We start from the raw sequence: 12,084 nt of genomic DNA on the forward strand, positions 1-12,084 counted from the left end.
ACATTAGAGAAAAAGGACAACATAACACTAAGATACTTGGGTGGTAGTATCAATTAAATTACTTATCCAAATAGTAGAAATTTTACAATTATAATTAAGTATATTTTACCAAATTTGACACCAGAGGTGGTTATAATACATACCAATCCATAGAATCAATGAAATATCATTCTGGTTTTTTCATAATTTTAATTATATAACAAAGTTACTTAAATAGATTTTAATTTATAATGCTTAACAACAATTACAGAGAAATTTCATTATATGGATGTATAGATAAATGTTAATATATATTTTACCTTTTTTGTTAAAAAAAAAAATAATTTACAGCTTGCTATATTGTATATTATACAAAACAAATATTTTCTACTGGTGTTACAGCATCTTAATATATTTTTATATGGAATGTTTAAATTTTAAACTGAAAGACTATAAATACACTTATGATACAAATCAAATTTTTACTCTTAATTATAGAAATAATTACTAAAACGAGCATGAAGCACACTATGCATATAAACAGAATAATTATATATTTAAATATATATAAAATATTCTTTTATTATTATTATCATAATAATAATATCATATTACTTTAATATAATGATGTGATGGCATAAACCTATTTATATATCTAATGAAAAAAAATTAACATTATGCAAAAAGCAATAATTTGATTTCAGACAAAATTGAGGTGATTTCATTATAATTATCTTTTAAAAAAACTTATATAATCAGATATTTATGTTATACTCCACTGCAGGACACTTGTATCTTTACCTCCGATCGATATAAGTCTTGAATCATCATGAAGAAATGTAACACTAGTAACATGACTGCTGTGTCCCCCATACGTATGATTAAGTGACTGTAAAAATAAAAATGTATGTAAGAACAAAATAATCTCAAATGAGTCAATAAACTATATGCTTCGAAAAGAATATCAGGTTTATAAAGTAATTTAATATTTATCAAGTTTTATTTACATTGATAAATTATAATAAAATTGAACAACTCAAACAGTTTTTCTTATCCAGCCAATAGGATAGTTCATCCCGTACTTAATCAGCAAGTCTGGAGTAATTGATGCAACAGCTGCTTCAATCCTATGTCTCAAGTAGGGTAGGTCAGCTGGTAACGATGGCACATACATTTGATCTTTTATAAACCCCAAAGAAAAAAATCGCACGAGTCAGATCGGATGAACATGGAGGCGACTGATCCAGCAGTCAAGGAGAATTTCATTCAACCGATCACGTACAGTGTTATGCCAGTGAGGAGGCATACCATCTTGTTGCCAAATATTTTCTGTGGTTTATACTGAAGTTAAGGAAAGGGCCACAGTTGTAACATATCAAGACAGTTCATCCCAGACACACTTGCTTTCGCGAAAAAAACTGACCCGTAAACTTGCCGTCGGGATAGGGTACAAAAACATTCAATTTCAGGGAATCTCGTTCACACTGTAATATTTCGTGAGGATTTTTCTGATCCAGATACACACATTATGAGTGTTTACTTTAGTATTAACGTGAAATGTTGATTCATCACTGAAAACGACATGATAAAGTGTCTTCATCGTCATGGTGCATCACTTCATATGTGAAGCTAGCACCCAAACCACAATTTGTAGGCTTTAGAGCTTGAAACAGCTGTAGACAATATGGACGCAGTTGTAAGCATTCCCTTAAAACCGTTTACACAGACGTCACTGGAATCGCTAATTCATAGCTGGCTTTCCAAATGGATTTCCCTAGAACTTGCACAAAAGACTCTTCTACACGTTCAAAATTGTCTTCGGACACACTTGGTCATCCTGTACTCTTTCATTTACAAATACAGCCAGTAGTTTCAAATTGTTTACACCATCTATGAATGTTGTCACTCGGGGATTCACAACAGAACTACAAACAGAGCACACATTGAACGGTAATTACAGATTCACACTTTGCAAACTGCAAGTTACAGAACGATTTCTGTTGGGGGACATCGCCATCTTTGCTACTAACGCTTTCAAGCAGAAGGTACAGGAAACAGTTTACGAGCTGACGTACAGCTAGAACTTTGAGTTGCTTTTTCATTTCACGTATAATAAATCAAAGTACGTGAAACAAACTTGAGAAATAATACGTGGCTTTAAAACCCTCACATTCATTTTGGAACACATGGTATTATCACGGAATAAAGGTCTAAATCACATTCTGTTATATCCTATTAGGTGAAATATTTGGGAACCAAATAAGGTTTAAAATTACATGGGGAATTTTAAGAAAATAACTATTTGTTTTAATAAAAACTGTAAGTCATGCGACAACTTATGAGAATTTATTTATAAGTATTATGGCTGTATGCTTATGATTTTATACCCACAGTCAGAATATAACCTTTCAATGAGTAGTTAAATAGACAGATTTGTAACCCTTCCAATACATTTCCCAATTAATCATACATTCAGCATGTACTATATTCCTGCACAGATTATAATATCTAATCTGTTACTAACCTAAGTCAGCAAGTTTTCTTTACAATTTCAGCATAATACATTTTTTCAAAATCAGATTAATTATTAGAAAAGGAAGCACCATGCATTATTGGCACAGTGATTATATTGAGTTGTGAAGCAATTGAAGGTTTTATCGTCCAACATGACAGCAGTTTTTAATATTTCTGGTAAAAAGCTGCCAACATAAACTGGTATGGTGGGTGGTAGGAGGCAACTGCCGGCACCAATATTGATGTCAAGGTTGGAAGATACATTCCTGCATGTGTCTGTGTTTGGAAGGTTGTCAATTTCAAAGGGTTTTTTGATCCTAAACAAGAATTTTAGGTAATATTTTTACTACAATAACCCAGTAACGAGAAAATGACAGATCAACCTTTCAAAGCTTCGAGAGCCTGGCTCGCTCCCAGTGTGTGGTGAGACTCAAAAAGCGAGACGAACCAATGTTCCTGCTCCAAGACCAGCCTCGAGGAAAGGAGACATAGGGAATGACAATAAAATCCAAGTGGCAGAAGAAAACAGAGAAGATAATTATGGTGGTCAAGGCGATTCAGATGAAAGGATGGAGACGACAGAGGCAAGGCACCCTTAGAGAAAAATAGAGATTATTGAAGATATGAAGATAGTAGTAATGGGACCTTACCAATGGCACAGATATAGACCATTTAATGCATGAAATAGAAAAGCTGATTTCATATGTTGGACAGAACAAAAACGGGAAATCAAAGATTAGGCATACCGTATGCAAGATAGAGTTAGAGATGTAGAAGCTACGATGAACACGTTCAATGAATTGTCATATCTGATGTTTAACCCGAGTACTGACTCACATACACAGACGAATAATGGCCTAAGCCTTGAAGAAGAAGAAGATAGAATAGATCACAGTTCTGTGATAAGGTAGAGAATGTTTTGGGATCAGGAGACATTGAAAATTTGGAGAAAATTACAAAAGCCCATTGGCTAAAAGCAATATTTAAAAGACTTGATGTCACATACAGTTTCCCCACCGAGGATGTTGAAGGAGCCTTAGTATATTTACTATTTGTACAAACACTGGGCTAACGGTTTATTCACAAAAACGATATGAGTCAGCTCCCGGGATATCAAAACGACTAGATTCAGCAAAGCAATGTCTATTAAAACTATGCTTTGAGATACAAGGAGCAGAGTACAGATATATTCTACCCCGAGGATGAAGACTCAGACAACCTTATAACTTTTGTAATAATGATCGATGAAAAAAGTAACGAAATGATTAGATATCTAATTAAAGCAATACGTCAAATCCACAACACCAAGCATGCAAACTTGTATTCAATACACCGAATGGATGGCATGGGAGACAAAACTTGTAAGTCTCTGAAACATCTAATTTGGAAACTAGTCAAAACTGAAGATAAATGGCCGATTTTCCGGGTCGAGTAAGAGACGAAGAAAAGAAAGACGATACAAGGGCCAACTTCATCAACTGTCAGTGTCAAGAAGGCAGGTGCAACGTATGCTGACTTACTAAAGCAAGTTAAAAAAAGTATCAGGAACATCATGGCTGCAGGTATACTCTCAGTCAAAAAAGGGAGATTAGAGTCGTTAAAAATCCGGATCATCGACTCTCCTGAGAAGCATCATATCAAAATGAGACTGGGTGCCAAGGTTTCGGACGCAGTGGTACCGGAAAGACCATATGGTGGAAGGAAGTTGGCATTTTATGTAAAAGACCTAGTGAAGATGCTATGGCTGAAGAAGTTATTCAGGATATTAAACAAGCTAGCTGACAGCACAACTGAGTCAACAAGGGACACCAGTGAAATCAGTTGCTTATGTAAGAGCTCTGACATTATAGGTTACATTCTTTGTTATTCGTTATTATTTGTGGTTTTTGGTTTTTCTACTGTAAGTTTACTCTCTGTTATTGTTACAATTATTTAGTGTTTAAAGTTGGGTGTTATTTTTTTCTGTTAATTTTAGGGTTTTGAGTTTTAATTGTTTGGGATAAGTTATTCAGTTTGTTCTATAGGTAAGTGATTGGAAATCCTAATCACACACTGGAAATATAATTTATCAAGGATTTTCCCCGTTTTGGTTTTTAGTTGTACTAGGTAATTAATTTTGAGTTTTTAACTACTTCATTGTTTTTTTTTTGGTTTGTTATTTACCCTAGTAACGGCAGCCATATTGGTTTACTGCCATTAGCTAGCATTTTGTTTACCTCGTCTATTATTGGTTATTGGTTTTTTATTTTTTATTTATTGTTTAGGTTGCTGCGTGTTTTGTTTTGTTATTTAGAAATTAGTTTTGTTGAGAACTGGTTTGTAATTATGAGCAGACGTACGTGAAACAGGTTATTGCTGAGGTAAGAGAAGACTCAGATTCTGATGTGGAAATTATTGAAAAGGTATTAGATCTAATAGCAGTCAAGGAAAGCATGTTTACATTCTGTAAAGGCCAGAAAGGCAGAGGTCACAGCATTAAGTAAGCTAGAGAAAAAGGTAGCTTCAACTGATCTGATTTCAAATGACATTGTGAGTGAGTTGATAGATTGTTTAACAATCTGTGTGGTGAGTTAGAAGAGTTTGTTTGTCACTCTAGAAATACCTGGGAAAAAAGCGCTGCGTACATTTTGTCTTGCATGCAGAAATTGTGATTTCTACACTTATTAACAGTTAAAAGAAACGATCAATTATAAGGGTATATTGACTTCAAGGTTGAAATGGAAAAGCGGAAGCAAGTTGTTCCTTCCTCAATGGCTTCAGAGGTCATTTCAACACCAGCAATCTTCAAAACTAGCAAAGGTGATATTAATCAATAAGCCTACAAACATTTCTTTGGAGGCCTTTAAGGAAGAGGCTATAAAGAAACTAAAAGCAAAAGAGAATTGTTTACAGATTGTCAGTATCAATTCATATTCAATTCAATTCAATTGTGGTGGATGATAGTGATACTGAACAAGGAATTAAAGAAAATGATCAGTTACGTAGCTGTCCTGACAAAGTGGTTACCAGTCTCTGCAGCCAATGGTTATAATTTACGATGTGCCATGTGACTTGGGAGGGGAAGATTTTATAAATGCTACCTGAATCAGATTCTTGAGTGGGTATTATGATGAGTTTCATGAGCAGTTTAGGTTTATCAAACCGGAAAAAAAGGCAGTAATGTTGTTCATTACATTGTTGAATCTAATAAGGAGATGCAGTGAGGAGATTGAGAGAGATCGAGTATTTATTGATTATTATTCATGCAGGGTCAAGGATCATTTCACTGTCAGTCATTGCTTCAGATATCTAAGGTATGGGCAATAGCTAAAAGTTGTAAGGAACAGAAGCTTTGTTCATTCTGCTGCAAAGCAGGATACCACGTAAAATGTTGTGTAATTAAAAAACATGGAGGATCTCCTGTATGTGCTAACTGTTCTAGAGTTAGAAAGCCGGCAGGACACGATTGTAGCACTGATGATTGTCCCGCATATAAACATGCATGGGACCATCTTATTAGGTGAACTGACTTACACGTGCTTCAGTAATTAGTTGTTTTTATTTAGGTTCCCTGATTTTCAATTTTTGATATTTGTAAGTTTTGTATTTTGTTATTTTGATGTTATGTTGTTTAGCAGATTTGTTTTTTATGGTTTTATTGACTAGTTGTTTTGTTAGTGTTTTGTTTGATTTTTCTTCATGGTTTCTTTTTATGGCTTTATAAAATAAAACCTGTTTATGATAGTTTTAATGTTAATTTTTAGGGTTTTTTGTTAGGTTTTTTGTGTTTATTTGTTATTTGTTTTACATTCAGTGTTTATATTGGCAACTTGTTTATTATTTATACTTTGTTCTTATTTTATTTGTTTATTATGATTAATTAGGTTATGTCATTTAGTTATTTGCTGTGTTATTGTTGTTTATATTTTTTTATTCATTATATAGTTTTAGTATTGTTGTTGTTTTTTTAGAATTTAGGTTGTCAATATTACATGTTGGGCTTGACATGGGAATGGCACTCATGGCATTCACATCAATGACAACTTGAGTGTGGCCAGACTGAAAGATGTCTTGAGGCGTTTGAAGATGGCCTCTGGTAAAGCCCTGAACAGCTAGGTACGGAGGGGATGGCGTGACAATTGGACCCATCACATGGCAGATGTCTTCCCCTTTTGGGTCAAAAGATGACCGCAGAATTCTCCCACAACAGCAGCGCTGCAGCCCCACCACTTGCAGGCGCCTATAAAACAGCTAACAGAAGTTCAAATTTTCAATTCATTGCCAACCACCGCTTGGAGAAGAAGAAGCTCCCTAGCTGGCCCAACATGGTATTTCCTGACAGATGCCAACATCCCTGCCAGAGCAGCAGGTCTGGCCGGTCCTCCAAGGAAGCCATTGGGCGTGAATGCTACCTTCCCACCCCAGCTTGTCAAGCTTCAAGCACCTGGCTGGCAGGCCCATCAGCTGAAGCCAGCCCAACATGGGATCGATTGAGGAGAACAATTTTGACTGCATCAGCGGAAGACAATTGACGCCAACCTGACACTGCAGGACTCTGGAGGCCACCACTGCCACGTAGTAGGAACCCAACTGCTGCTGAGAGGAAGAAGCTTAGTCTGATTCCAACGGACAAGCCACAACTTCCTGACTACAGCCAACATTCCCAAGCCTACATTCCCAGACCCAGCAGAGTTTTCAGACCCAACAGCCCTTCTCAGGGTTACCTCACAAAGCACTAATGGCCAATTAAAATATACAGTACCAAGTGATATTTAAGTATAGCAACAGCTTTACATTACATATTTGATAGGTATTTGGAGACAAAAAGAAATAGAGTTCTGCATAGTTAAAAATAATCTGCGTTATGGTAGGTTTTAACCTTTTTTGTCCACCACACTGAATCAAACTTAATTTTTTTAAACAGGAAGGTGGACATATGACACACGATTTCAATTTAAAATTTTAGAAAAAAAAACAATAGTGATACCTGTTTTTCTGTTAATGCCTCCATTATCAAGTTATAAGCATTCAAAGTTGCTATGACGGAAAAATCATGTTAACAATAAAACGAGGTAAAACGCGTTGCATGAACAATTTTATTGCATTTCTCATTCATAATGCATATAATAAGAAACTTTAAACAGTGCTATAATATTGATAATTTCAGTTTGTATTATGTTGAAACAATCCAAATTATTAACCCTCTATTTCACCTTTTTACTTCAACATACTGTTAAAGGTAAAATTTTTGTGACAGGGGATGATAGAAGAAATCTGACCTAAAAGCTGGAACTTTGGAAAAAGCTGAACTTGGAAACCTTAGAACATTGATAAATTTTACCATAGTTAAAAAGTAAAACTCGATTTGAAAAATTAGTAAGCCTACTGTTACACTACTGCCGAGGAGATAAGTTGATTTAAACATCATTAAAATGATGCATTTCATTAAAGCTTATTTAACATTTAACATGGATAGTAATATATCAGGGTAATTCTCTAGTGTTCTGGGTAATACCCAGAACACCTTATTAAGCTTGAAAGATACATATATATATATATACCAGGTTTTGCTGTACACAAAAGTACAATGACACCAAATTTTATTCTCGTCAGCTTTTTTACACTTACCTGACCAGAAACCAAATAAACCAACTACGGTTAACACCTGGTCCAAAAAACTGTATTATTTGAAGTTACTTTCTTTACACCTGAATTCATTTGTATAATAAATCAACATTGGTTAGGAAATCTATACTATTTCAAGGGAACAATTTCTTTTTATCTAATTGAAAGATCCTATTATTTTGTGGATGTGTTTATAATTGATTTATATTAGTAGTAATTTTAATTTGAGTTACACAGTATTTGCACACTTCACCATAAACTTTGTACTGTAAATGAGAAATTACCAAATACTTCTTTTTTATGTAGTTTTCAGAGAAATGAACTGAAATGTAGTTAAAAAGTTATACAAATGAAAAGTCAAATTAAATACTTGACCTATTTTGATTTATATATTTAAACCAATATTTCTAAACACAATACCTATATTTTTTATCAACATATATCCATTTACATGCACCTGCTGTACATGATCTATTCTAATTAAACAAAATTGTCAATCAAAATTTATTGAGCAAAGTCTAGTCATTGACAGAAATTATCTTATTGCATTAGCAGAATTATAAGCTCTGTTTCCAAAAATATCAGACTACATAGATTTACACTTGATTGCAATAATTTTCACAATTATATGTTTTTGGCTATTAGCAAGAAACCTTATAGCAAAATTTTATGTAAATCGGAAAATGGTGTTTGACTGTAACTGCATCACAGACAAATGGACAAAATACCAAAAGATTGAGTTAAAACAGGAACTCACTTTTCTCCGTCTATTATTCTTTTACAAATTTTCTCTACTCTGATTCATTTTTTAATTTCTCTGTTTTCAGTTATATCCAACTTAATATTTACAACATTCTGTAATCCTAATTCAACTACAAATTTCATATCATAGTGTCTTGTTATTTGAATGCTATAAAATATTACACAGTGTGTCATTATATAATCTGCATTATAAAACATTATATATCTGTAGAATCTTTCCTAGTTTTTTCAAATTTTTATAAAGTAGCAAATAAATAGACCTGGGTCTATCACTCTAGCCATAATTTTTTACTGAGAACATAAAGTTTAGGTCTATTTATTTCAGTAGGATTCATTTTATCCAGCCATCACCAAAGAATTTTCAGTCATTTCAAAAATATTAAGTTATAAAATAAAGAAATATAAAAGATTATCAAAAATGTTTTCCCCTGCTAAAAAGAGACAATGAATGCGTTGTTTTTTAACAAATGAATTATATTAATTTTTTGCTTTACTCTATGTCCCAGTTTTTGCTCTATTCTAATAGCTATTACTCATATATGGCACTTCAGATACATGAGACACTAGTTAGATTTGCATTCTCTGAAAGTAATGATGTTCATTTCTAGTAGTCTCCCTTTAGTAAACTGAGCGAAAGTGAAACATGTAGAGCCGAGTATTTTCTGCATTTCTGTGAGTTTGGCATACCAATATCCAGTAGTATGTTTAGCTCAGAGAAGAAGACAATAAGAAACCACTTAACTCACACTTTCCTTATTAACCTTGGCATGGGATGCTTATTTTATGAAGAATGGCCTACACAATTTTAGGAATGAGGTGTGTTTCATGTTAAACTCCTACAACTTGTGTAGCAATGGGACTACATAAATCATAAAAATTATTTAGATTATTATGAAATTATTATTTAATTGTAATAAAGTTATAATAGTCATCTTAATTTTTTTTTAAATTACTACAATAATTTATAACCATGTTTTGTTACTGTGACACCAAGTGACTTTATTATGTTATATTCTACATTGTTTATAAACAATCAGATCTGACTGATGAAAACTGGTTTTCTCACTGTCAAAGGTAACTATTTTCAGAATAAAATATAGTGTGTATGTGTTTAAAGTAGGATAAGTATGTATGGTTTAATGAAGTTATTTTGTTTTCTTAATTGCTGATGTTTAATACAATTTTGGTTTTGTTTATGGGTATTCTTTTGTGAAAGTGATCTCCATTGAGACTTGTATTTTGCTATACAATGAATAACATGCTTACTTGAGTAAACTGAAATAAATAACCTTAACATTGTATGACAAGCTTTTTCTTTTCATTTTAGTTAATTCTTTTATAATGAACTATTTGTTGTAATTTATTTTTCTTTTAATAAATTTCAAGTAGCATTAAGTTGTATGGTCATTAGGTACTAATAAATGTCAACAGTTAAACTGCACCCAAGATTGTAGTAATTATTTCTTGTGTGATTTATTTTCAGAAAGTTATTTCTTTCTTTTAGGGTTAGTTCCGTTCTTTTTTCTTTTGTTTTCCATTCTAGGGTTAGAATTATTTATAATATATCTTTAAGTTATGTAAATTACTCATACATTTTGCAGTGAAGTCATTGATTTTGATTATAAAGATCAGGGCCATCTTAAGGTTAAGTACACCTGTAGATTCAGTTAGTGCCCTTTAAGTTATTTTTCTTTGTTGTCATCATTCTTTGACTTATTTTCTACATTTTTCTGTTTCTTTCAGTTCTTTATTGAGTTTAATTTTAAACTATACTGAACTTTGGCAGTTCAAGCATATGTAATTAGAAAATTCTTGATTAATTAAAAAAATTATTTTTCACTTCACTTTTTTATGTAAAAATAGTTAAATTTAACTATAATTCAACAAGTAAAATTTTTTACAACTAAAAATGTATTGTTATTAAAAATATTTTATTTTTTTTTAAATTTACCAATAACCAATAATAATTTTAAAGGTTTTTCCAGTTTGTTTATTATTGGCATTTCTCTCGTGACTTCTTTTCTTGTCACTTAACTTCAAAGACCAAAATTCCATTCCAAAGAATCTTATTATTAAATTAGTGACCATTAATATTAAAGTTATATAAAAATATTAGCAATGGGTATGACCAACTAGGTCTTAGTTATGCATCAACATTTTCATGTTATAAACTAGACCACTTTTTAGATTTCAAAAAAAAAACTAAACTTCAGAAAGTTCCAGAAAAAATCACTATCTTTGAAAAAACAAAGTCTGAGCAACTATTACTTTTTCATAAAATTTGCTGTGTACCATCTCCCTGTAGACTAACCTGAGGATTCTATTTAATAAGCTTAATAACCAAAGTACCTTTTAAATTAAGCCAGACCTCCTAATTCTTTTAAAACTAAAATAAAACAGGCAACTCCTACGCTTGACAACAGAAGCATTAGTCTTTATCATATTTTACAAGTTTAAAAGAATCTTTGAAGAGAAAAATTAGATTAGTAAAACTATTCCTATCATGCTCAGCATGCCTTTATAGATATTTTTCAGTATGAGGCAAGACAACTAAAATGCTTTTTCTACTCATGATTTTTCATCCCCTTACTGTTTTTCATTATACTTGACCTCTTCTTCCTTACTATCAGTTCTGTGGGTCTTCACCCACAGAACTAACAAGATCAGACCTTCGTCTGATCTTGTTAGGTCCTACATGCTATAGTTACTAGAACTTGAAAAACCAGAGCTTGTAAATTATTAACGCGTTCCGTACGGTTGTTTGATTTTAACAGAATTAATTGTAAACTGTTCTTATCTCTGGAGTAAAGAGGTAAGCAGTTACAAAACAATGACTTTTGATCCCGTCATCAAGAACGCACACTTTTACAGAGTGCTCTATTGGCGTCTACAGCAATCTTATAGTTTTGTAGCTATGCCGTTTACTATACTATGCTGTACTCTACATGAAGTATTTATTTATCTTGCCCGTTCTTGACTCCAGCAACAAGAACCATTGTTAGAGACAATAAAACGTTTTTGAAATATTTTCTTATTATTTTTTCCAAAAAAAAATTATGATATATTCTTGTAAAACCTTTTTTTTATTATAAAATACTTTTATCAATAAAGAAAAAATCGTCATTATTTTTCATTAGTAATCATCATTAGTGTTTTTTTTTTGACAACATTCTTTTATTAAGAATAAACCGGTAAATACATTTAAAAATCAAATTAGAAAAATTT

The 12,084-nt window shown here is 32.4% G+C and overlaps 1 protein-coding gene across 2 annotated transcripts in view; it reads right to left on the reverse strand.

Annotated features, from left to right (window-relative positions):
• Positions 1–501: 501 nt before the first annotated feature.
• The window catches only part of LOC142331251 (ras-related protein Rab-3-like), a 113,930-nt gene continuing 102,347 nt past the window's right edge, over positions 502–12,084 (reverse strand). For both annotated transcript variants that reach the window (XR_012757934.1, XM_075377008.1), the window contains exon 6: positions 502–868. Coding sequence is in view for 1 of the 2 variants with exons in the window: in XM_075377008.1 (XP_075233123.1) it covers positions 743–868 (126 nt within the window). In the remaining variant the exon portion in view is untranslated. The remainder of the gene's footprint in view (positions 869–12,084) is intronic.

This window comes from Lycorma delicatula, chromosome 10 (assembly GCF_047948215.1).
Source record: "Lycorma delicatula isolate Av1 chromosome 10, ASM4794821v1, whole genome shotgun sequence".
NCBI lineage: Eukaryota > Metazoa > Arthropoda > Insecta > Hemiptera > Fulgoridae > Lycorma > Lycorma delicatula.